Genomic DNA, 26214 nt, shown 5'->3' on the forward strand with positions numbered 1-26214 from the left:
TTTTACTTGAAACATAATTGGATTTGCAGCAAATATATTCCAGAAAGCAGTAAGACCATCAAGGGTATCAGTATTCTTAGTAACTTTTAAAATTAGCATTATTACAAGTTACTTCCAAAGTTTTAGTGTTGGATTGGTTTTGGTATTTTAGCTTTTAAAAGTTGTATTTTTTCCTATGGACTTTACCTATTGTTTATTCAAGTGCTCTAGTCTAAGTTAGCCTTTCTCTCCCTTTCTCCTCACACCCCACTCCCTAAACATTTCTTTGATGAGATATGCACAAGAAAAACATGCAGGTGCCTTCACCTCAAAACCCTTGGCTTGGATTTACAGGATAAGAGCTTCAAAAAGCATGAAATATAAAAGGGCCTAAACCCAGCACCACTGCATTGGTCCTGTGATAAAAGCTGAATAGTGTAGTATAAAGCACATACAAAATAATAAAGGAATGAGCATTTTGTACTCTGTGGGTAGTTTGGCTCTTCTTAGACTTTCTTCCAAAGATTAAAATAAAAAAAAATTAATAAGACGCAGCTTATTCTCATCTGCAAAGTCAGGGCAAAATCAGTCCAAGTGGCAACTATGTTCATCATCACTGCCTTTCTTGTGGAGATATCAGAAGAAAGGGCTGGAATTGCTTTAGCCTGGTGTTAACTTCCATTTTGTCCTCCTTTAAAGCACTGTTGTATTCTGGGGTAGTTCAGACAAGAGAAGGCGACGGTTGCATAAAGGGAGTTTTATTTTTAGTTAAAGGCAGTGGCAGATGGTTCCTTCAGCGCCGCCGTCGGGCTGAAGATCTGGTGATGGGAGTTGTTTTGGTGGGGGTTTCTTCTTCTCTTAATTCTGTCAATAGCTCTAAAGAGAGTAAAACGTGTCAATAATGAGCACTCCACTGCCCTGAGCAGAGAAATCTAGAGGCAACCTCCACAGTGGTCTGAAGCCCATGACCAAAAGGACATCCCTGTTGGGCCGAATCTGTAGTCCTTCCCCCCCTTAGAGCACATGTGTGCAGTGCCTTACCATCCTCAGAGTTGTTCTCCTCGTCGCTGGAGAAGGTAATGATGGCTTTTTTGCGTGGGGGGCGCTTCTGGGCACGCTTATGATTTCGGAGGATGCGGGATGGGGGCGTGGCAAAATCATTATCTGAGTTGGCTGGGCTTAGGGGCCGGCGGCGCGAACCTGTCAAGAAAAAGGGAAAAAAAAAGAGAAAGGCAGAAAACTTCTGTCTGTAAGGGTGAGGAGAAGTCCTTAAGTGTTTCTGCTGGACTGCAGGATCAGGGGAAGGCTGGAATCTCACAAAAACGAACATACTTCCTATTGGCTTCCGCTTGGCTGGTGCTGGCATTGGAGTCTGACTACCGTCCTGGCATGTCTCTGTGGAATCCAGTCCTCGGTTATGGGAGGCAGACAGCTTCTGCTCCAGCTCTTCAGCTAGAGCCTGATGGAGATATAAAACAGCAGTGCAGGGGAAAAAAAAAGAGAAAGTGAGGAAAGTGTTACATCCATAGCAGAATTGCCATCCAGTTAAATAAAAAAATTGATAAATTGTTAGGGTTGAGGAATAGTCTGCTTAAAACGGCTTTCCAGTCCCTGCATGTAAAAAGCAATTGTTTTCTGGGCTGGACCCTTGTCCCACAGCCTTACTTTAGTCTCAGGTTTGACACCTGCTCTGCGGAATCGAGCCAGCACAGTTTGGAAACAATTGTAGACAGCTGGATCTTGGAGCTTGTCTGCAAAGCAGTCATAGTTGTCCTGCAGCTTGTGAAGGCCCCGTTCTGAGACTGGAAGCAGAGCAAGGCAATGGGACAGATCCCGATACTGACGTTCAGTCCTGGGAAAGACAAAGATCACCGTTAGCTCCTACAAAAAGGGGTGTGTGAGGATGAGCACATCTCACCCAGAACTACCAGCATTATTTCTGCAGGTGCTTCTGCCCTGGAGAACATGAGATTCAGGTTGTTCTGTTACAGGTCAGTGATAGGGTGCTGTGCCACACCACAGATAACCACCGCTGTATTCCATGACACTGACTTAGTGCCTGTTGGAAAAACATGAAGGCTCCACTGCTGAAGAGCACAGTCACTTGTTTGAAAAATGTCAGAAGTTACTGCTGACCGGGAGGAAAAGACTCAGTGAGGTAAGGACTCCTCTTGAAGGGCCTTATTTCCACCACATAACAACCCCCCCAGCTGTTCATTTTTGCATGTTTGAGATGATCTCAAGCAGAAGCTGTATTTGATGTTCTCTCTCCCTTTCCTGGTTAGTTACATAAAGAAGGTCATATTCATTAAGTTATAAAGTCAACAAATAACAAATGCTGTATCAGAGAATGACTACATTGAAATTCCAGCAAAAGTTACTGGAATAAAACCAAAGGGAAAGAAAAAACAAAAGCACAAACTAACATCCCTAATGTAGATCACTGGGATGGTATGGGAAGGGAAAAAAGCAAGGCCAAAGCCCCTATTTTTAATATACACTAATTGAGGGCCTCAAGTCTGTCCAGCACACAGTGTCTCAGGACGCTCAGCTCAAACCCAGACAGATGGAGAACAAAGCTGCAGCATCCAGGTGCTTCCATCTGTACAGTGTGAATGACACCTGGCAAGTTCCTATGTTTAGAACTCCAGAAACGCTAAGGAGGGTGATGGTGGCTGCAAATCTGCTCTGATAAGCTCCTGTTTTAGCCTGGAGTGAGAGTCTTGCTCTAGCAGTACCACTAGTGTGCACCAAGCTGATCACCTTCGTGGTACAGAAATATCAAGGCATTTTACTAAAGGCGAGACACAACATACACACAGACAGTTAATTACAAACGTGGTGTGAAGAGCTCACCAGTGCTCCTGGGAGCTGGAGAGAGGGACCACTCTCCACTCTTGCTCAGGAAACAAAATCCAAATATTTTGGGAAATATGCAACTCCCTGAGGCAGCTGAGCAGGTCACATGCCCAGGCACTGTGCACAAATGGCCAAGATAAGCAGACAGCTTAAATCTCAAGGGCAAAGCCACAACAATGGAGAAGGAAAACCACAGGAATGGAGGGAAGCAGGGTACACCAAAGCCAGTGGAAGTTAAAATGAAGATATCTCACTGGAATGGAAGGAGATAAATTTCTATTATTCATCTTGGAAGGAAACAAAAAGTATATGCCTGGATCAGTGAAATTACAGCGTGGGGAGAAGGAGAAAAGCAACAAAAAAGTCTCAAAATCCAAAATGATATCCCAGATTCACAGCATGGGTCCTGCACTCTATACTCTGTAATCAGCAATGCACAAGCAAGGTATGCACATCTTGGAGATGGAGCAGAGCAAAAGCCAAAGTGTATGATGGCACAGGCCCTTAGGTAAAGTAATAATAATAAAAAACCCAGAACAGAGTCCCAGGCATAGAGTTGGTACTAAGCAGCCCATGCACAGAGAACAAGGACAGGCCTGTAACAGCTTGATAGTTGAGATTACCCCAGGCAGGACTGCTGGAAAGATCCCAACTTCTCAGCTGAACACACTGATTTCCTAGCTGAGCTGCAAGGGAATAGCCTGTGGAGAAGGATCACAAAGGTATATAAAATCCACATGTGGGATGTCTCCTTGCTCAGCTACAAGGCAGATCTAGACTGTCACAAAACTTTTTCCTTAAAAAAGGAAGGAAGAGGGGAATCACTGCATAATAAAACCAAGAACCTCAATTTATAAGTATTCGTGTATTTTTAGGATAAAGTAGCTAAAAAAAAAGGGAGGACCTAAACCAAGTTATGTTGCATTTGTCAATTGAAGAATATAATGGGAACCTTTTACAACCACCACATACAAGCTCCTATCTTCTGAAAAATCCTGAGAAGCAGAAACACTTGTCAGGAAAATTAAGATTACAACCCACCTGGCAGTCCGGAATCTCTGACAAAGTTTCTCCACTAAGCTCTCTGTTTGTTTGTCTTTTGTAATATAGGAGAACAGATGTCTGCAAGGGGAAAAAAGCACAAAAGATTAGAGCCCACAGAGGAATCCGCATTTCAGGGAGGAGGGGTGCTGAAAAGGCACCAGTGCTGACTTCTTATCTGCTCCTTCCATTCAGTTTTAAGAGCATGCAGCACCTCCAGACAATCTCCTTACTTCACAAGTTGCACTGACAGACTAGTTTGTCTGACAGGCAAACCTTGAGGGGAGCACTGTGGCATGCAGCGTTTTCCCTCCTCAAAACCATGCTTGTGACTTTTTCACTCCTTGCTGAAAGTGTGTTGTTGCACTTTAGATCAATGCAAAAGTGAGCACTACTTTGCACTAAAATGGGAACAAAGTCTAACAGAACTTAAATGCTAACTTAATCCATTAGCTTCTTGAGGAATAGAGACACCTGGACTTCAGCACAGTTAAGTACTGGTGCATTTTGCACTATGTCCTCAGAGAAATCACTGAATAACTTCTATTTATTAAGAAGGTCCTGATGCTCTCCCCATTTTTTGTACCAACATTTCTTTTAACTTTAACTCAGTCAGGTTGCCACTGGCCTTGATATAGTTGTTCTAAAGCACTTCCTTGTTCAGTCTTTGTTATGTCTACAACCACCACACCAAGCTGCTTTTCTAAGATACATAGTAGAGCATTGTCAAGAGTCCTCCCTTTGCATTTTTTCCAGCATCAATTAATCTTTAACTTCTAATTCCCTTCTTTACCTATATAAAGGATACGTGGTGTGTTAACTGATGATCAGGTCTTTAAAATTAATTATCCTGATGCTAATTTGATACTTATCTACATTGTTAAATCCCTCTTCTCTTATTTGCCAGACACCTCCAATTCTCTCCACAAATGTTGTTGGAAGTAAAAAGTTCATCTTACACCTGTCTTAACCCCCAATCACGCTTTAATGTAATTGCTACAATTATGCTCTATGTCTGTGGTAACACCTTCAGTTTGATATTAATTAAGAACAGTATTGGAAATTCCAAAATTATTTGGATTTTTTTTACATGCTGCCTCTTGTCTACCTATGATGGTTTGTTTCACTTCAGGCATTAACTTCCACTTCTATGTGTGCTGTCAGGAACCACAAGCTATAATTCCCAGTATTTCACATTACCCTCTTTAATTAAAGCTGAAGCAAAGATATCCATCTACTTTTGCAACCTTAAATTAATTGTAGTTTCAAATACACCCTCACTAATAGACCTTTTCTGTGTCTTGCAATTCCTACCTATCCAAAATCCCATCTCTCTTCCTAAATGCACTGGATTCTCATAGACAGAAAGACTACTTGAAAAAATCACAGGAGATTTTATTGTTCTTCTCTTCAGCAACAGCAATACTTTTGTCTAACACCTCCTCTCTATAATCCATAGGGATTCAAATAACTCAGAAAAACCCTCACGTGGTCAAGTTTCAGAAATGAGAGGAAAATGTCTGTAGTTTACCAATAAAGATATTATTAGTGCTGTCTATGAGCAACCAGTAACCTCAGTTTGAAATATTCCAAGATCTCTATATTCCAGAGTCAGACTTTCTTGAAAAAAAACAGAAACCAAACAAGAAAAAAAAAACCAAAAACAAAAAACAAACCAACCAACCAACCAAACAAAAAAACCCACAAACAAAACCCCCACACAAAACAAACCACGAGAAAGCTAACCCAGACCCAAACCTGTTACTGTAACTACAGCTTTACTAAAACTGCTTACAAACTCCAGTAGCCACCAAAATGACAAAGGCAGCAGACTTTAAAACCTGTTGTGTTTTCCTAATGTCACATATCCATGTTCCCATGCGTAAAACCAACTATTTTCCAAAGGGAAAGTAATTTTGAGTTGGTGGTTACTCTTTGTAGAGTCTCTCCTCACTTCCAACTGTGTGGCTTTAAAATCAATTCCCCTCAGCATGACTCCATTTCCAGTACAGACTGAAAAAGTCAGATCAAAGAGAACAACTGAAAAAGCATTTTGTACATGTCAGTGTAGTTTTTCTTCCCTTGATATGGCACCCCCTTTGCATAAACATAGTCCTGGAAATAAGGGATTTATTTAACCTCAGAATACCTCATAATAGTGTGGAAGGATTCCTCCTCTGTGCCGCTGTTAGGATCCGAGAGATGACTGATGATGTCTGGAAGCAGGTTATAGACAGCATTACCCTGTGCAGAACACAAGTTTCTACATGAGATACAGAATTAGAAAGGATAATTTGAGTCAAGCCAAATAAGCTGCCCACTTAAAATGACCTCCTTTTTCTCCACCCTAAATCTACTGACTGAAAGCATCAGCTTTTTGAAATGAGCTTACACAGCCAGCCAAACCTATCCAGGACTATTTGGCTGGGGGGGAAAAAACCCAGCCAACCAACAAGCTAAACACTGCACTCCAGCTCTGCTCTTTGGCAGACTTGGATGCAGTTTCTTTGCCTTCCAACCTTGCCACAACCCAACAAAAAAAGCTTCCTGATAAAGGAAACAGCCCTTCAGTTCACAGAACTGCTTCTCATTTTCTTGCCTGAAAAGGTCCAATCCATATTCTCTTTCCCACTGCTTTTACATAGCTTTATATATAGCATAGTCATGCACTCTGCAGAGGTAGGAGGTCAGTGCAGTCAGGTGGCCAGCTCTGCTTTAACAAAGCAAACCAAGACAGAAAAGCCCCAGTGTCACTGCAGCCTCTCAGGCAGAAAATCTCAAACTCTGAAGGGCCCAGGTGAGGCTGCACATGGAAGGAACAGTGGGGGTAACACTGCTTCTGTTCTCACCTGCCTGGGCAGAAACTGCTACAATTTAAGTATCTCAGTGTCCCACAGCCAAGAACAACTCAGAAAAGTTTCAGAGAAGGTGCACTGCCTGAGCCATATGGTCAGGGAACTCTGCTGTAAGGCCTAAAGGTGAGCTACAGAAAATTGCTCCTAACCTTGTGCTGGGCATACACAAGCAAGCAAAAGGAAAAGGCAGTGGTTTGGAGCCTGCCTTCCAGTGTGACTGGATGAGGTCAAATTCAGCAACATCAAGCAAGGATGAAACAAAACTTGTATTGCAAAATTTCTTTTAACTACCCTTATTTAGTCCACAGAGAGACAGACCAATGGCTCTACACCATTAACACACCTCCAGGGCTCATGTAATTGATCCAGCCTCCAACAGCCCTTGCCTGCTCTTGTGAAATAAGGTCCCTGAGCATCCACTTGCCTTGTTGGCCAGTTCACCAAAGAAGTTCTGAGCCACTGCCACGATTGCCTCCTCTGGGTCTATGAGCAGAGTTGCCATCTCACTCACTTGGCCCTTCACCTTGACCATGTCTTTGAGGATGAGGTGAGCCATCACCAGCCCAGCTGTCTGCCTCACACTTGGGCAGGGGTCCTGCAACCTGACAGGAGCAAACAGTTACTGCAGAAAGCACCAAGGGAATGTCTCTGAGTTATTGGTACTCCTGACAGCCCAAAGCTCTGGTCTCCCTGCACCAGCATCTTCAAATTTGCTTTCTGGGGTCATTCTCACCTTCTGGAGGTCCAGTGTCACCCTTCCACAAGGTTTTCTTCACGTCCTCTCCCAACAATGAGTGTAGCATTACCTGGCATAGAGATGTGATGTCCAAGGCTCCACCAGGTTGGGGAAGCGGATGGCTAGATCTCCTGCTGCAATTATGAGGTTGGATCTCACATCAGGCAGGGGGGACTTCTCCATCATGGTGAACAGCAGACGCAAGTGGGATTCACAGAACTCAGAGCTAACAAGACAGGGTACAGGAAAGAATGGATAAATAGCAAAATTCCATCTCTCAGAGAGCAGAGGGAAAAAACAGTTAAAAAAAAAAAGTGATCTATGAACACTGTGTTTGTTCTTTCTTTGGGAAAGGAATTGCAACATTTGCTTGTGCTTTAGTACTAGGAAGGCTGGGAGAAGAACTCTGGCATGGCTCAGCAGTACCTGATCATGCAGAGTTTGCCAAGAGTGAGGGCTGCAGCAGCTGACAGTGCCGAGTCACTGTGGAGTCCAGGGTTGTTGCAGATCTTCAGCACCAGTGGAACAAAGGCAGAGAGCAGGTGCTTCCCTAGAAAGTGGGGATAAAGACAGCAAGCATGAGAGCACTGTGCATCATGCTTTAAGAACAATTATTCCATTTATCTCAGAGCTGCTGCAAACTACAGTAACTGGTTGACTCACTTTCACCACTGAACAACCACCTCCAGAAAGGCAGAGCCAAGAAACAGACAGCCTACGTGGAAAGTTACACCATGGAAAATAACAGTGCTTCCTTCCAGAGGAAACAGCCTTCCTCCTAAGGACCTGTTGCCTGCTGTACCTGCTCTTACACACAGGCAGACAGCCAGTATTGCTTGGTGGCAGCCACACTCACCATCCAAGAGTTCTGTCTCACAAATACTGCGGATGAGCTCGGCCTCGGTGTCATCAGCCGTGGCTCCCACAAGGCCCAGCTCCTCCTCCATAGTGGTCTCGTTCCCTGTGCTCTGTGCAGAGAGGAGACTGTAAGAAAGATGTCAGGCAACAATAACCTCTTTCTTCACAGGGTTCTCTTCTCTCAGGTGTGAGGTACATGCGTGTTACCAGCTGCACAACTAGACTGGAGAACAGACTGACACAGTCTAATAACCAACTTTCCCCCAAGAACTGAATGAAGCTGTGAAGGGCAGTCTGGGATTTGCCAGTCCACATGCTACACAACACCAATCACAGGATCACATAGTTGGGTTGGAAGGGACCACAGTGGATCATCTGCTCCAGCAGGGTCTTCCTAGAACACATTGCACAGCATTGTGTCTGGATAGTTCTCGAATATCTCAAGTGAGGGAGACTCCACAACCTCTCTGGGCAACCTGTTCTAGTGCTTGGGCACCCCCACAGTAAAGAAGTTCATCCTCATAATCAGGTGGAACTTTATGTGCATCAATTTCTGCCTCATGTCCTAGTGCTTGGCACCACCAAGAACAGTCTGGCTCCATCCTCTTGGCACCCCCATCTTCAAATAGTTACAGACATTGATGTGGTCCCCTCTCAGCCTTGAGGCTTGTAAGAGGCCCAGTTCCCTCAGCCTTTCCTTCTAAGAGATACTCCAGTCCCTTAATCATCTTTATTGCCCTCCACTGGACCTGCTCCAGGAGCACCATGCCTCTCTTGTAATGAGGAGCCCAGAATGTAAAGAAAGCTTAAACTACTGACACTACTAAGATAAAACAGACCTAGGAGACATCCAGCATCAGTGTGTGAGTCCTGCATAACTTAAGGGACATTCAAATACTAAAACCAAGAAGCTCAAAGCAGCCTTTGAATTGCTGGTTTTGTGAGCAAGATTATGGGAAACCTTATAGCAAATAAAAAGCAACACAAGGGAAGAAAGGAGACATGGGCATTGCAATGGGGACCAAATCTGTATCCAACTGCTACTTTTTTTGAAAATCCCATAATAACCTCCTCCTGTGTGGAAAATGGTAGTGACACTGATAAGCAGGCGGATGAGGAAATGAACTACAAAGTTCTCTGTAGACTTAGCAGTATAAGCATCTAATAGAGACTGGATACCTAGATGGACTCAATGTTTTTCTCTATTCTTACCCAGGAAAGTCAGCCTCATCACACTCTGGAAAGTGTTCCAAGATAGACCTAACCAAACAGGGCATTTGTAACATCCAAATCACATTAGAAAGACTACTGTTGAACCTTCATCATTACTACCTAGGAGGATAGGACTCTCAAATCTCCTGAACTGGGGTTCTAGGATGCCTTTTTCCAGAACTCCAGGGCACATATGGATGTTTATTCACCACTACTGCATCAGTTGCAAAAGATTGCACTGGTAAGGAAGAAGGTGATGAGTGAAAGGGGAATGTTTGCCTGAAGCAGGAGGATAAGCATGGCCAGGACATCACCCTTCACTCCCTCCCCTCTGCCTCTTCAAAACTCTAGACCAGTGTGGGAGTTTTACTGAATAGGGTCATCCAAGAACCTCAGCTCTCCCTGTCAGTCCTGACCAATATGTGTCTGTTTCTATTCCTGAAGCACACATTGCCCTGTACCTCATGCAGCCTCAGGATTGCATTCTCCAGAAGCTTGCTGTAGCTGGGACCAGAAGAGCTGCTCACAGGAAAAAAACCCCTTGGCTCTCACCTGGGGTCTCTGCTTCTTTGTGCTGATGTCAGATTGCTTCTTGGTCTTCTCCTCTTTGAGGAGGCGGCGCCTGCGTAGCTCTGCACTCACTGACACTTCCAAATATGCTACCTGCTGCAGTGCCACCTGTCCCACAAGGGCCACCAGGTGCAGCAGCAGGAACGTGGAGAGACTGCCAGAACCATCAGAGTCTCTGCGTGGAGAATCCCCTGCATCTAAAGGAGAAAAATGGCCCCAGTTCAGTGTTGATCTAGACCTCTTCCCTGTTAGTCAGTGCCAAGTCTCACTGTATAACCCATCTCCACACTCCACAGACTCCTTCACAGCACTTACACCCTCCCATGCCAATAGCTCCACCAGCCCCTCAGCTCTGCTCTCCTGCAGTTACTCAAGGCCACTCAAAGCAGCACTGGAAACCATAGGTACAGATTTCCTTCATCAGCTTTTTTCCTCACCAGCTTTCTGCTCATCAGCCTCCTGCAGCTTCTCCAGAGCTTGCTGACTGCATACATGCAGGATGTCAGCACAGATCTCCTCTGCCCCTTCTGCTAGCTGGTAGATGAGTGTTACAGCTGCCTCCATGAAGGGGATCCAGTGACTGCTTGGCTGGGCAAAGCCTGGTGGGAAGAGGGAGCAATGTACCCACACATACCAATGATAACACAGGTGGTCTCACAGCCCAACCTCATCTCCTCCAAACCTCCTGCTGACCTGGGCTCACCTTTACTCACAGTCTCACTCAAACAACCAAAGAGCATGTGGTTCTGGGGCAGTCGAAAAGGGGCACTGTTCTTCTCCAGTGCTGGCTGCAGAGACAACAGGTGAGTTACACGAGATCCCTCCATGCCCTTCCCAGTACTCAGCCTTCCTGTGTGCACAATGTTCATCAAACCCATGCCAGGGACATGCAGTACTGCTCTGCTGCTAAACACGCAGCAGGGACATTACTGTCACTTGTGACAGCATGGTGACTACACTGGGAGGATTTAAAGCTTGACCAAATGATGATCCCAGGCCAACCCAGACACTTCTCACCTTAAATCAAAATAACTCTTTGAAATGTCAAAAGGATTCATTTAAAATCTGATATTATTTACTTACTCTCTGCAATGAATAAAGAGGGAAACCTCTGGAGCATCTTAGAGTCAACAACAGTAAGTCAGCTTGCCTTGGGGTACTCCAGAACCACATGGGTTTGTTTAAAAGCAAAATATCATCAGTGGAAATAACACAGGATAGGTCTGGATCCAAGACCACCTCACACTAAGGTTGTTGCATATATTCTGTATCAGTCACACCACCTTTTAGGTTGGGAATAAGATAACCTAGAGAAATACTAAACCAAGTATGACAATACCTGAGGTGTCCCAGCACACACCTGTGTCTGCCTGATGAATATATACTTGGACAAAACAGAATTTACTTGGGGATTTACCAGCTTTCAGTAGCTTGAAACAAGAACTCCTGAGTCATCTGATTTTCAACTCCTGATTTCTGGTTGGGAGGATGGGTGGGGGAGAAGAGCTGTTGTCAGTCAGCCAAATATTTTCAGTTCAGTCCCCTTTTCACACACAAGCTTAACTGCAGACTTAAGTCAACCAAAAAAATTGAATTACAGCCATCTTTAGAATACTTAAGAATGTTGTGATACACATTAACTCATGAAGTTCATGCAGCAACATCCCCAGTGGAAGGGGCTGTCACAGAATGATGCTGCTCTGTAAAGGAGGACTCCTTTTGTGATAGAACTCCTGAACTAAAATGCCACAAATGACTGAGTCAAAAAAACAGATTTTTTTTTCCAAGTGTATTAAAAAAAGAAGTATAAATTGTTTCCCAGGGAAAGAAGCCATCAACCATCGTGTTGTTCTAAGTACAACATGGACAGGTTTGAGAGCCTTTCATGTTTTATATTCTGCTGTACAGCTGACAACTCCTGAATATCAATTAATAGGGAGGGCAAAAGAATCACACCACCAGAAAACATCAGTAGAGGAAAGGGCTTCATGGTTGAGAAAACACAAATCAGTTTAGAATTGGGAGTCTGAAGAAGAGAATTGAAAGGAAAACATATTTTCTTGTGCACTGAACTCTTTACTAATTGAATCCAGCCTGTTGCCTAATGAAAATTCTTTTATTGCATGTTCACTGGTGTGTGCTAAGCTTTCCAGACAGTGCTGCTGAATGGTCTCAACCTACTTAATTTCAAAATCTGTAAAAATTTAATTACCTCTCTCTTTTCTTCCATGCAAACAATTTCCCCCCTTTCTTTGTTTCTGGATGACCTAAAGAACAAACCCATAGCCTTACCTTAGGGTTACTGGCAAGCTTGGAAATAACATTGCATACTTCTTGAGGCAGCCTGTAGTCTACACAAGCCTTCTCAGACAGCCCCATTGTCACCAAGATGTCCAGGTTGGTACCTATGATCTCTGGCTTTCCTCTGTGGAATGGAAGGGATGGGGATATCACATGAGGTGCTGCTGAAAGTTTATGGAACTATGGATAACCAAGAGAAATACTGCTTGTGCCTTGTGGAAGGGAGTGGTGTGAATAGGAGGGGAAAAAATAAAACCCATCCAAATGACTCAAGATACAGCTAGAGGTGCAGCAAGCAGTATTCCACAGAAGCCAGTGTAATCCACTCTCCTCTAGGAGATGAGTTTCTCCATAGTGATCAACAGTCTCTTTGTAAAGAAAGAAGATTCTTGACTCTTTTTTCCCATCAGAAAGGACCAAAATTTAGAGGGGTAAGAAAAACAAAAATGCTGGAAAGTAGGAAAGAGTAGAGGAGCTCAGGACTTGTGACATATACCATTCCTTCCTCTAATGTGGGAAACAAACCAAACCAAACCAACATTTATCCAAAAAAGCCAATCCCAAATCCATACTCACCCGTTCCCATTTCTGTCTGTGAAAGAACTTTAGGATCATCATTATTTAGGCCTGTTTCTGACTAATGAAGGACTGAAGTAATGACAGCAAGAAGAGCAAGTAAGGTGAATGCCAAAGGGGAAACCGAGGAAGTGAAAACCTTTTAGTGCAGATACAATGTTTTGCCCCCAGAAAGAGAAACAGATTCGTTTTTCTTCATGCTGAAGGCTCCAGACATCTCTACTCAGCAGCTTCTCACTGTTCTTATCCAAACACTGACAAAGCTGCAGAGTTGTGATGCTGTAAACTCTGGGAAGGGATGGGCATTCACACAAGGAAAATAATCTCATCATAGTCATTTAGAGGCCGTGTTGGTGGGATCCAGCACAACTATGTTCAGTTCCAGGCTTCATTACCCCACGATAAGGTTACTATTTTTGAAGCTAGAGCCAAAGAGTCAGCTGATGCAGCACCCACAGTTCTTCAATAAAAATTGACTCCCTGAACACCCTTCAACTCAGAGGCTTTGACCTGGCCCCAGGCTCACCGTGCCATCATCCCCAGCAGCATCACGGCAGCGTGGCGCTCCAGCGACGAGCATGGAGACTTTTCCGTGAATCGCTCCCAAAGCAGCTGGGTCACAGCAGGCTTGATTTCATCTTTCTGCACAAACTCTGAGATCTGCAAAAGGGATGCAATTAAAAAATTAGAGAGAGGCAAAGGAGAATGAACTTCAAAGTAAAGATGTAATCTGCATTGACTACTGTTTGAATAAAACAGATGCACAACCCAAACCCAGGCAAGGCAAATACTCACTATCTCCTCTAAGCACTGTATCGTTCCCAGTGATGCATCCACCATGATGAGAGGCAGAGAGTGCACCAGGGCCTGTGCCTTGGCCCTTCAAAAGGAGAAAAATAACAATAAAATATTCAAAGGTAAAGAAAAAGCAACTGTCACAATTACTGCCCTATTGAAAAGGCTGAAAACATCTGATGGAGAACAGTGATGATCCACAGGATCAGGAAAACTCCCACAACAAACTTGAGTTCTCAAAGTCATCCAACTCAAGTGCCAATGACCATGATGTGGGCTTATAAGTCCATTGCCTTATGCACTGGTGCTTCTTCTGGTGCTTAAAGAGCCAATCAGAGGCACTGAGCAGCCACTTCCTAGTTTCTTCACAACCACAAGTCAAAGTACAATTCCCTAGAAACTGAAAATCTCTCTATGAACAAATAAGGACAGAGCACCAACTGCAGGAGTACTGTTTCCAGGAAATATTATCAGGAAGAAATAAAAAGCAGCAGGTGCTCTTTATTTGCCTGATGGTACAAATGAGGGTGAGTTATGGATCACACTTATTGCACGAGTATCCAACAGGATTTACAAGTGTGTAAGCACTAAAAAAGGGCAAGTGCCACAGCAGAGAGGAGACACAGCTCTTCTCTAGTATGGGAAAAGCAAACTTGCAAGTGGTAGCCAGCTCCCACCACCAAATCCTCAAGAAGGATAAGCAACAAAGACCCTTTAACATCCTTAACATCTAAGGCATGTAGAAATTGTTAGAAAAAGATTTAAGACGGGTCTGACTGAAATACAAACAGAAATACATGTGAAAGCACCCAAATAAGAACAAACCTTGTATAGTGTGAAGGATAAAGAAATGAGGAATATGTTGTGTGCATCAGAAGACGAATGCCTACACGTGACCAAGGCCACAGCATGTATGACTTGTCAGCTAAAAACCCTGAGGTATGGTAACAGAAATAGTTTCAACTTTAGACCACACTGTTTCTCTTATTATCCCAGCAGAATGAACAACTACAGTTATAAGAAACTCCAACAACTGACACTGGCCAACAACTTTGCCCACAGAGTGAAGTATATAAGACTCCTGGACATAGGATGACTCCATATCAACAGGTGACTCCTAATGGGCTGAAATTCATTTTTGCCAATCAAGAGCCCTTCTGGCAAGAGAAAAATTCATAATTAACTCCTCTTGTTCTCTATCAGACAGGGACCCTACCCAGACTATTTAGGCAATGCTTTGTACGAAAGTGAAATTTATGAGAATAAATATTAGTGCCTGACAACAGTTTAACTTCAAGTAATTCTCAGCATCTGCTTTGCAAGGTCTCACAGAGTTTTCTTGCTGCATGAATCTCCTACACATGAGCTCTAAGACAAACCAAGAACAGAAGCTCAGCAGTAGGTCCTGCAGGAAGACTGGGATACTCAGATAATAACCTCACATTTCAGCTCACATGAAGCATGCCAACTCTCAGTTCTCCTCCTGTCCATACCCCATTCCCAACAGCAGAAAGGGAATGGGGGGGAGGGAAAAGAATAAAAAAATCTGATTAGGAAGATCCATACCTCTCAGATTCCTTGCTGGGGTTCAGATAGAGCTGTCTGTAGGCATTCAGCACAGCCTCCTTAATTCCAGGCTCCTTTGACCATATGAGGGGCAGCATCCTGCGGACTCCAAGCAGTGCCTGGGGTACACCAAACTGTGAGACTGTCACGAAGAACTCAATGGCTTCCTGCACCACTGCAGAGAGAACAGTTGTGATAGTGCAGTTCTTCCCCAGTTCCCATTAAAGAGGCCATTAAAACAAATTCTCAGCAAGTTTTACAAACATCTAGAGATCACTGCTACTGTCTGCAGAGGGCTTGTGTCAGAATGGGATCACTAGTACAAAGATGTAGATATCCCAGAATAGAGACACAAATTAACAATATTACAGCTAAATCAAATGTGATATGTTTAGGGGAAGAGCACAGAGACTATCTTTGAGGAAGAACAAAATTCTCTTCTGGGAAACAGTAGCTTTGGGAAAAAAGATCTCATAGTCACAGCAGACAGCTGAATATAAGCCCCAGTGCAATGCTATAACCAGAGGAACTAAGCTATTTGATGTACAAATGGGGTAAGGAATACTGTGTTTGGTTCCAGCTTGACTACTCCTGAAATAGACTGCCCAGTCTTCTCATAAGACAAAAAAACCCCAAAACATTAAGTTAGAGTGCATCACAAAACGTCTTCAGCAGTGATCAGAGGAGTTGTGCTGCAACAAACAGTTCATAGAGTCTGACCCCTGGTCAAGTAACAGCTTTTACCAGTATAAGCCCTTACAAACTAGAATTAAGAATATCTAACAGGTGAGCTGGTATACTTTCCCTGTCCCCAGTCACACCAGAATACATAAATTTGCAACAGAAAGAAATTAAACTGAATCTGCCCTCCTTATACTACAGCACAGGACAACAGGGAGATGAAAAGTTATTAAAATTTGTGCATCCATTAAAAAAACATCCCCACAATCAAACCCCAGGTGTTTAAGTACGAGGTAGGGTAATTTCTTGGCCTTGAACTTCAAAGGACCGGTAAAGATACTGAACCCAGGAGTTCATTTTTGTGTGTGCAAATAGCTAACAACACCAAACCTTGCTGGAGAAGCCCACATGCTTACCACAAGTAACATGAGCCCTCAACAGAGATGAAGCCTCAGAAGTGTTTGCATGAAGTCTGGGGCACTGCAGTGCCCACCCCATCCATACCCCAGATCTGTGCAAGTGGATGTGCTGGAGAGGATGGGAGCAGGACTTGTGCCCCTCATCCCTTGGAAATGCCAATTTCTAATAAATGCTACAAAAAAGTCTAAGTGATTACAGTAGTTCTAATATTAAATATGAACAGCTGAATTAATTCAAAGACCTTCTAATCACCACCTTTCTCTTCAGCATTGAAGAGGACCAGGCCACAGAACCTGTTGATCAAGCTCATGTTTAACTAGAGAATAATTAAGGTGAGTTAGATGAGACCAGCTGCTTAGTTCCACTCTTGTGGCCAGCAAAACATCTGAAGTTGTGTCAGGGCACTGAGCACATAATCAAACCCAGCTTCACTGGCCAGGCTTACTGTGGGAGAACCTCAGCTGAGATGATGAGCATCCATCCCTCCCCACAGGAGGCAGGGTGGCTTCCACAAGTGAACTCACTTTGGTCACCTGGCTGTTTTTTTTCATTTCAGAAAGTACAAATATACTTTATTTAATATGTTTTTAAAAATATCTTTTAAACATAAAAAAATTTTCCAACCTTGGTATTTAAAAAAATTAATAGACATTAAATAAACAAATATTCCTAAAAAGCCTGTTCATGCCCTATTCAACCCCTTCATGACACTCATTTATATGGTGCTCGCTTTTCCAATACCCTGGAAGTGTCTATAACATCTGCTCAATGAAGAGCAGCTCCTTCAATCTCTTCTCCTTCTCCTGGAGCTGTACCCCTCCAACATTTTCTCTCAAGCAAGGAAAGATCTAGAAATGGTGATTGGGAAAAAAAGGTTATTTCACATACCTGAGACAGAATTTTCGTACATCATCTTGCTGATCAGGTTCAGAGCTTCTGTGATTTTCACTGAGAAGTTGTAAGCATCTTGCAGGTAGTGCACCAACATCTCCTGTTTGACCAGCTCTGTTTGAGGCTGCTCTTCCTGTACAACTTCAGTCTTGTCACTGCTGTTGTCATGTGGAGGATCCTCACTGTTCTCACCTGGGCATGAACCTACACAGCACACTTGTTTGTGAGCAGTACTGAAGATACAAGAGAAACAGGCACAGTTCAAGGCATTTTAACCCTCCTCTCTCCATCCCACAGTGACAGCTTCCAAGAGCTAGGATACAAAAATCCAAATTCTGCAATCAGACCTAGCTACAAAATCTCAGCATGCTGTGGAGCAAGTTCTAGTACTACAGTGTGATGCTCCAGAGAACTGCCAGCTTGGTAAAAGGGTATAGAAAGGCATGGTCCAGTTGGGATAAATGCCATTAAAATGCTGATGGGGTTAATCTGAACTTGATAATTTCCCAAAGATAGATGAGGGCCCTAAAATGGAACCAAGAGAAAGTAAACACTACTACTCTATAGCAGTTTGTGCAGCTGTGGAGAGTTCACAAAGTTAAGATTTTTAGACAACAGACTTCCAACAGAAATATGCTCAATGTGATTGCTAAGCAACCTTATGCTGAAACAAACACCAAACAAAGTGTGTGAAGTCTTGAAAATATACCCAGAGGCTCAGGCCCCAGATAACCAAGACTCTGCTTGAACCAGATACTTGGTCAAGGCTGCTAGGGGTAAGCATTATGTGCCACCACCTGTTCAGGAAGCAGAACTCCTGACGCATTCAGACAGGGCAGAAGGGTGTGAGTGGCAACACTGGCTCCACTCCCTTCAGATATGAGAGTTAATGCACCAGAAATGCACTTCTACTGGGACCATGGAACTGTTCCAACCAAAAATCAAGATTAATATGATCCAGCTAAAATGCCAAGGTACTTGGACAAACAATGAACAAACAAGGAACAAACTGTGCAGAGATGCTGCAGCTCTGGGAGCTGTCAGGTACACACAGACTGAGCCCCAATAGGTCAGAAGGAGGGACAGAGCATTCCAGAGGGTTTTAGTCTGGCTCTGGCATTATCTTGGACTTGGGGAACAGAGAGTGATACAGTTACCTGTGTAAAGTCTCTTCAGAACACCCAGGATTGTTGCCTCCTCGTTTCCCTCGGCAGGGCCCATGAAAGGTTCCTTTCCCTGGAAGCGACACAGGGCCTTCTGCGTAAGGCGGGCTGCGCTCCTGGACAATGACATTGCCCAAGAGAGTATCAGCAACACATCAGAGCAGAACATAAGGGAAACCATCCAACTTTGCCCTGAACACCTGGGGTAGCAGCTCCTATCAGCATCTTGTACTGGGTGCCCACATCAATATCTTCCTACAGAGTTGTGTTACTTGGAAATCACCCCTTGGGATAAACACTGTCAAACTGCAGAGCCTTCTTACTTGTAATTCAGCTTCTTCAACAGCCCAGTGATTTGCTCCACTGTCTTCTCCACTGTTTCTTCAACTTCCAGCACCTCCTCTTCACCTTCCTGCAGTGGTTGAAAGAGCTGCTGCGTAGCAGCCCTGACTTCTGGCAGCATTGCTTCCCACTCTTCCTCTGGGGCGATCACTGGAGCTACTTAAAAACCAGAGGGATTGAAGAACACAGACTCAGGTGACACCTTTAATGGGAAGGAAAAACTCATCTGGAACTTAGGAACTTCCCCTACCACCTGCCAGGCAGGCACTGTTCCCACTGCTGATCCCACCCAGACTGCAGTGAGAAGAAGAACTCTGACTAAAACAAATAAACCACTTAAGGTAGAAAAAAAAAGACAAGTAAGAGAACCATCATTTGTTTAGCCTTGGACTTTGGTGCTGCCCACAAATCAAGTTTAAATAACATCTGACCAAAATCATGACTCAAGCAGTCCCTGACTGGTAGAAAAGAGAAACCTGGGAGGGTGTTCATTGACATTTTCAGTTCTTACCCTGAAAATATAGCTATATAGCTATAAGGACTGTTAATTTAGACATGGATATTAATACAATCATTTTATAACACCACCATAAGGAAAACCATTGTGAGTTAAATACCAGTTATCTGGTGTCACCATCTCACACAGGTAAGACCTGAGACAAAAGTTGTCACAAGCTGGGAGCAAATTTAATATGAGGAAAAGTACATTCTGGACTGTCCTAGAAAGTGGAAAGAAGAAGAAAGGAAATTACCTGCTGTGGGTCTGCTACGATCTCTCATTTCTTTCAGTTTCTGCACTTCTTTCTTCAGTGGCTCATCCAAGTCAGTCCAGCTTAGCTGAAGATGTCACGAAGAGAAGAAGAAATATGTTAGCTATCCTCCTTTTCCTGAAATGCCAGAATTCTCCTCTCTCTTCCACTCCCTGCTTTAGTTGTCAATTCCCATGGATAACCCTGTTTTGGGAAAGCGGAAGAGTAGACTCTGGCCCCGATCCTAGAATGAGAACTGCTCTAAGTTCCCCATCTAAGGCTTAGAAACTCAGGAGAAGGTGCAGCTAAACACAAGGAGCTGCACATCCACAAAGAATATTCTAAAAAACTAATTTTGATCCTAAGGAGAGAAACCTCACAATGGACTCAAAACTGCTGCAGGTTTTTACTTCAATCACATCCCTCCTGGCGTTCAACATAGTTATGAATTTCACCAAGAGAGGGATGAATCCAAGAACTCAAAATATGAACCTGGGAAGACCAGAAAGCTGCCAGCTGCAGAATCAAAGGCTACACCATTCCTCCCACAACACACAGAAATGCTACTGCCCTGGCTATAGCACACTGCAGATATTTAGCCTGCAAAGAGACATCTAACACATCCACCATATTAACTGGAATTACCTTGCTGGAGAAGGGGTTATTGGACAAAAACGCAGCCAGGAGCTGGACTGCATTCTTAACCACTAAGACAGATTTGTCTTTGAGCCGGCCAACAGCCAGCGACACCACAGCCTGAAAGTGAGTCAAAGGCAGGGCCTAGAACACAACAAGAGCACAGATAAAAGTTATCAAGAAGGCTCAGAGACTTGGGAAAAGTTTACTGCAGACATCTTCATGTACTAAAAAGCACAGATTATAGATTTACAGAAGACTCTAGGGCTCAAAAGACCTCTGGATATATTCTAGTCCAGCATCCACTGAAAGCAAGGATTTAGGTTATCCAGGATCCTGCTGAGTTGAGTATTAGTATATCTGGTAATTGTGATGTTCTCCCATACCAGTGTGTGAAAAGAGGCTGTATGCTATGCTCTTTCTTCTAGTTTGTCCTGGTAAGAATGACCAGCATCTAATTTCCACCCCCCAGTTCCCCCACCCCTGGGATCTTTGGTCTCTTGGAAGAAACTGCAGCCACCACAGTACACAGGGACGGCACCTTTCTCTGTTAAAACTTCAGTCTCTGCAAACAAAAAGCAGGGTGGTGGAAATTCCCACTGAACACACAAGATGGAAGAGATGACTGAGGAGCACCATTTGCCCGGCACAGACTTGCCTTGCACTGCACGATGCGAGTGAAGAGCTGCAGCACGCGGCTGCGAACGAAGCTATGGACGTCACACACGTGGGCCTGCAGCATGTCCAGGAACTTGTCCCGAGTACCACGGGCTGCTTCCTCCAGCTGGTCACCATTCAGCACCTGCACCAGCACTTCTGCCATGGCTGCCAGAATGGCGTTTCGCATCGTGTAACTCTGCCAAGACAGGAGTTGGTGAACTAGGAAGAGACCATGCCCAGAATTTGGGCCTTCCACATCCCAGGTTCCAGCCCTAAGTGATTTTTTTCAGTGTGGATATTGTATTAAGTTTGGGTGAACATAGCTGTGTGTGCAAGACAGAGTAACCTTTGCTATGAAGACAGGCTGAGAGTTGGTCTTGTTCAGCCTGCAGAAGAGAAGGCTCTGGGGAGGCACCTAAAGGGGGCTGTGAGAAAGCTGGAGAGGGACTTTTTACCAGGGCATTCAGCCATAGGGCAAGAGGGAATGGCCTCAAAGTGAAGGTAGGTTTAGATTACATGAGGAAGAAATTCTTTACTGAGAGTGTGGTGAGACACTTGAACAGGTTGCCCACAGAAGCTGCGGATGCCCCATCCTTAGAACTGTTCAAGGCCAGGTTGGATGGGGCTTTGAGCAACCTGGTCTAGTGGAGGGTGTCCCTAACCATGGCAGAGGTGTTAAGGGCCCTTCCAACCCAAATCCTGCTATCCAGGTAGGTACACATAAGCCAAGAACTGACATGCAAAACACTTACAGCAGATAAAGAAAAGGTAACACGATGACAAGCTCATCAAGTGCTGAAGAACAAGGGACAACAGCAGGGACCTCAGACAAGTAGGCAGTCTCCTGTTCTCTGACATCTGATAGTGATAACCAGACAGGAGATGCCATGGTTTCTGTTCCCTTTGCATCTTTTAGGTAAGGGCAGAATCTATTCCAACAGAGCAGGTTTTGGATACTTGAGCTCTGTGAAAGAGGTTCTGTTTCTGACAGAAAAACTGGATGGCAGCATCTCTACCGTTTGATTTTTCTGGACAGGTGACTTTGCAGAAACATACCTCCCCATCCAAGTGAGGCAGGAGAACACTCATGTTGGAGAGCACCAGAGTTGGAATCTGTTCAGCCAGTTCACTTATAAAAGTAGCATAACCCTTGACTCCAGAAGCCTCACGAGCCAAATCCTGGGGACATTTCTGTCCAATTTCCCTGTACAGAAAGATGAAATAAGGAATGGGGAAACAAGGAATAGCCTCAAATTGCTAAATATAAAAGGACAAGCCTCCAAGTATTTCTCTCACCTTAGCAGTTCACCCACCAGGCTTTTTAGACCATACTCTTTAGCCCAGAGGCTCACAGCCTGTGCAAACACTGGGGCTACATGTTCAAAGTGCTGCAGCATCTGTGTGATCTTCAGAGTGGCACCTTTAACATGTGAGAAGGAAGAAAGAGGTCAGGGAAAGTGACAGGGAATGGCTTCAGGAAGAAGGCAGAAGAGCAGGAACTCACTGAACATGCGGTCACAGTGAACCAGAGCTGCAGCAAGCAGATGTGTCACAGCCTCCCGTGTGAGCCGGTACCTCTGAAGGCCAATGCTTGGATTCTCCAGGATACGGTAGCAGCTCCCCGTCATCAAGCTACACCCACAGAAGACAGACAGGGAACCTCACTATCACAACTTGCACAAACATCATTCTAGCACACCACACATTTCTGTCTGAGAGATTCTCCAGTGTCCTCTAAAAATTAGCAAGCATCTGAATTTTTTGTGGCCTATGTGAGGAGAGGAGTGGTTCCTATGCACATTGCTTTTGCCTCGAGCTGTTTCCTCAGTTTCCCAATGAGCTGCACACCACATTTTTATTCCTCAGAACCAGTTACTCATTCCACCAATATCTCCTCTCCAACTCATACCTGACAAACTCTTCTTCCACCACTAAACCACCCCAAAGCTGACGGAGATCCAGCTGCAGCAGCTGTGTAAGCAGCCGTAAAAGCGGCTCCCTCTCCTCTTCCCACAAGGATCCAGAAGTCTTGGCATGGTTCTTCCTGTTCTAGAGAGGAGATTACACAGTAAGATACATCAGCAGCTTCACAACAGACAAAACCCCATCACTACTCTGCTTCCTTCAAAATATAAAAAGTGTGTTAAATTCTACAGCATTAAGAGACACACAGGGAGATATGTGAGATCACAGGGGCTTTTTTCCCTCCAGTTCCTCTCTCTCAGCTCAGGCCAGCACCAGTGCCTTGTGTGGTTTAAGGATTATACCTGCATCTACAGCCACCACAGAAAGGAAATCTTGAGAAAACACTGGCACACTAAGTTCCAGCCAGAAACTCAAGAATGAAATAGAAAGGTCTGGGCATCCAAGTCCCTTCTGATATTTAGACACATGGTTGTCCCTTTGCTGTTTTGCATGCACAGCTTCACAGAAGCACCAGTGCTTCACATTATGCACTTCTCTTGCTGGCATCATGTTTATATAAACCCAGCTAAAAAATCTGACAGATACTACAGAGTTCAGCAAGCTTAAAATTTTATTTTTACTTTTATCATCTTTCTCCCAGTCCCTTCACCTACCTTCCTACCAGGATCTGCCTCCAAACAACTGTTCTTGCAGGTTTCCATTTCAAAGGCATCCATCAGGCCAGTCAGCAAATAGCAGTTCATCTTGAGAGCATTGAGGTGAGCAGCACGGTCTGCATGGCTCAGCCCAGAGTCACTCAAGATAGCGGGAAGTTCATTGGAATGATGGGACACCACTGAGGAGAAGCAGAAAGTCATGAGCAGTCCTTGCCAGGTCCCTCAGCCATCCTCTCTTTGGGAGGCTTAATGCAGCCATCAGATTACCAAAGATGTGTGCTCACATCTCATCAGCTGTAACACGGGCTGCCCCCTGCAACCCAGACCTTGGGCACACTGTCTTGTCCTATCCCCACAGCCCTCTGTCAGCTCAGAGAAACACTCGCTCTGAGCTGATACATCCCACAGATGTATTTTCCAGGGACAGGGGCACGAGGATTTTCTGTCGGTCTGCCCTTACAGCGAACATGCACAACTCAGCATCGTCCACCAAGATTACAGACCCGTATGACAGGAGTGGGCTGAGGGTGCAGCCCAGCTGGCCGAGTCACATTAGCCTTTATATCATCATTGAGCTGCCAAGGGAAAACAACCTCTCTGTTAGCCCAGAAACAGCGGGTACCCACCGTGCATCATCAGCTCCAGGGCGTCCTCCTTGACAGCCGTGCCCGCGGTTTGGAAGTGGCTGCGGGACAAGCACAGGGAGTCAGGGCGGTGAGCGAAGAGCGCCGGGCAGAGAGGCGAGTGCCCGCCCTCCTGATCCGTGCCTGCCCTCCCTCCGTCCGTCCCGTACTCACTGCAGCACGCTGTACACGCAGTCGAAGTGCTCCAGCACGGCCAGCGCGCCCCGCGCACGGGAGGCGGCCCGGAAAGCTGCGGCAAAACACGGAGAGAGTCGGGGGGATGCCCGTGAGCCGGAGGCAGGACGGGGCCCGACGGGGAAGGGGGTGCGGGGACACTTTACCTGCGAGTGCGGGCGGCAGGTCGCGGGCGGCCAGCACCTCCTGCACCACGTAGCGCCCAGGGCCGCCATCTCGCAGCAGATCGGCAGCAGCGAGGGGCAGGTGGAACTCCGGGGCCGCCGCCATAGCCGCCACAGCCCCGCACGGCCCCGGGCGCTCGAAACTGCGCGCGCGGACAGCGCTCGCCCCGCCCCTTCCCGCCACGAGCCTATCAGCGCGCGCCGGCTGCGCCGCGCGCCGGCTCCCCGCCCAATCGCTGGCTCCCCTGTCCTCCCGACCGTTGGTGTGACGTCACCCGCGCGCCTCTGGGCTCGGCGGCGGAAGGGGCGGCCCGGCAGCACCGCCGCGCTTCCCGTCCCGTCCCTTCCCCAGGGCACCGGGGGGCATCCCCATGGCGGCGGCGGCAGCGCTGTTGCTGCGGGCGGCGGGCCGGGCCCTGCTGGGCCGTGCCACTCTCCTGCCCTGCGCCGAGCGGGGTTTTAGCGACTGCGGCGGGGCGCGCTGGGCGCCTGCGCGGCCCGGCCTCCCCGTGCCGATGTCCTCGCCCCTGGCAGGGCTCTCCCGGCCCATCCGCATCAAGGAGCCGCCCAAGCGCAAGCCGGTAGATCGGTGGACCAAGAAACGGGCCTTGTTCGGGGTGTATGATAACGTGGGGATCCTGGGTAAGACACACAGCCCGTCCGCAGCTCCCTCAGCGGCACTGTGGGCCCGGGGCTGGAGGGGAGGGAAGCCGGACTCACCTGCGGGATGGCGCCTCTGCCAGCAGCGGCAGGGCGGGGAGGATGGGGGCCGGCCGCCCTGGGAACAGCCTTCTCCAGGGCCTGGCTTCATCTGTCTCTGCTCTCCTGTTCTCAGGCGGCTTCCAGATCCACCCGAAGAATCTCATCATGGGGCCCACCTGGCTGCGAGGCTGGCGGGGGAACGAGCTGCAGAGGTGCCTCCGTAAGAAGCAGATGGTGGGCGATCGGATGTTTGCAGAGGACTATCACAAACTCAACAAGAGGATCCGCTACTTGTACAAGCGCTTCAATCGCACCGGAAAGCACCGCTAGGGAACAGCAGTGCCTTCAGCCTGTGGAGTGTCGTTTTGTGGCATTGCAGTCAGAATAAAGCCAGCTTCCACACAATTGAGTTCCCAGTGCTTTCTACAACCGTTGCTGCATATTTCTACCCAGGTCCCAAGGAGGCCCTGCTGCTGCTCCAGGCCTGAGCTCCTCTGTGCCCCCTCAGTCATTTCTGATGTTCTTGCAGGCATCAGTTCCAACCTGCATCCCTGAACTTGACCCTCTGCTCCTCTGGTTTTTTGGCCAGGCTTCTAGCATCCTTTCACATCCCAGGTTCACACATCTAACGTGACAATTCCAGTATCCTCCAGCTTAGATTTTTCCTCTTAGCCAAATTTTTCAAATTAATGCCACGAGGTCCTGCTAGTATGTCTTCATGCTCATGGCTTTCCCCATTGCCCTCCACTTGTCTATGGTTAAGTGTGAATGATCCAAATGTTAATTGAATTCCATCAAAACTTGTCTTAAGAATGGGATTTGTCTCATTCCACACTCATGATGATTTTATCCCCTGCTAATGACACTTTATGACCAAATGGCCTTTTGTTTATAATTTAGGCAGGATTTGCAAAAGTAATTCAGGTATTTAAATGTTTTAAAAAATTCTAGCTTCTAGTTTTCCATAACTGTTGCCAGTGCCTTTAGAGGAGAAGTTACAGTGAATCACAGCTGGCATTCCTCTAGTCCAACACCAGTGTACACTTGGGAAAATCCAT

At 45.8% G+C, this 26214-nt stretch overlaps 2 protein-coding genes and 1 non-coding gene across 5 annotated transcripts; 1 reads left to right on the forward strand and 2 right to left on the reverse strand.

Moving 5' to 3' along the window:
• On the reverse strand, positions 1 to 26008 carry NCAPD2 (non-SMC condensin I complex subunit D2). Of its 3 annotated transcripts, none has more exons than XM_030946394.1 (31): positions 25175 to 26008; positions 24270 to 24345; positions 24099 to 24157; positions 23470 to 23651; positions 22800 to 22939; positions 22395 to 22522; positions 22187 to 22310; positions 21947 to 22094; positions 20889 to 21086; positions 20240 to 20374; positions 19598 to 19682; positions 18827 to 19004; positions 18498 to 18619; positions 17338 to 17544; positions 15349 to 15523; positions 13783 to 13867; positions 13514 to 13647; positions 12403 to 12535; positions 10814 to 10898; positions 10548 to 10709; positions 10093 to 10307; positions 8327 to 8438; positions 7897 to 8020; positions 7541 to 7696; positions 7159 to 7336; positions 6029 to 6123; positions 3880 to 3960; positions 1645 to 1831; positions 1312 to 1438; positions 1021 to 1179; positions 1 to 855 (listed from the first exon to the last, which is right to left on the reverse strand). In XM_030946394.1, exons 1-31 carry the CDS (start codon positions 25263 to 25265, stop codon positions 773 to 775), a joined length of 4164 nt encoding a protein of 1387 aa, XP_030802254.1. In that variant the 5' UTR covers positions 25266 to 26008; the 3' UTR covers positions 1 to 772. The 3 variants fall into 3 exon arrangements, with proteins under 3 accessions (XP_030802254.1, XP_030802245.1, XP_030802237.1); XM_030946385.1 differs by lacking the exon at positions 25175 to 26008 and adding an exon at positions 24437 to 25107 and having other exon boundaries at positions 18827 to 19001; XM_030946377.1 differs by lacking the exon at positions 25175 to 26008 and adding an exon at positions 24437 to 25106.
• Positions 23726 to 24048, reverse strand: LOC115911928. The gene has a single exon (XR_004061321.1). It is a non-coding gene; the product is annotated as a small nucleolar RNA U85 (small nucleolar RNA).
• On the forward strand, positions 24735 to 25565 carry MRPL51 (mitochondrial ribosomal protein L51). The gene is made up of 2 exons (XM_030946407.1): positions 24735 to 25096; positions 25290 to 25565. The coding sequence occupies exons 1-2, from the start codon at positions 24826 to 24828 to the stop codon at positions 25484 to 25486; spliced, it is 468 nt and encodes a 155-aa protein (XP_030802267.1). The 5' UTR covers positions 24735 to 24825; the 3' UTR covers positions 25487 to 25565.
• Positions 26009 to 26214: the final 206 nt, after the last annotated feature.

Source organism: Camarhynchus parvulus, chromosome 1, assembly GCF_901933205.1.
Source record: "Camarhynchus parvulus chromosome 1, STF_HiC, whole genome shotgun sequence".
In the NCBI taxonomy this organism is placed as follows: Eukaryota; Metazoa; Chordata; class Aves; order Passeriformes; family Thraupidae; genus Camarhynchus; species Camarhynchus parvulus.

What these genes read in the sequence shown, in the direction of transcription:
- NCAPD2 (XM_030946377.1), bottom strand. Translation starts at nt 24,560, where the DNA reads ATGGCGGCGGCCCCGGAGTTCCACCTGCCCCTCGCTGCTGCCGATCTG. An exon ending in TGCCTCACTTGGATGGGGAG is followed by an intron (nt 21,087 to 21,946) that starts GTATGTTTCTGC and finishes CTGTCTTGGCAG; the next exon opens with AGTTACACGATGCGAAACGC. An exon ending in CAAAGAAGCAGAGACCCCAG is followed by an intron (nt 8,439 to 10,092) that starts GTGAGAGCCAAG and finishes CTCTCTGCACAG; the next exon opens with AGCACAGGGAACGAGACCAC.
- MRPL51 (XM_030946407.1), top strand. Translation starts at nt 24,826, where the DNA reads ATGGCGGCGGCGGCAGCGCTGTTGCTGCGGGCGGCGGGCCGGGCCCTG. An exon ending in TGATAACGTGGGGATCCTGG is followed by an intron (nt 25,097 to 25,289) that starts GTAAGACACACA and finishes TCCTGTTCTCAG; the next exon opens with GCGGCTTCCAGATCCACCCG.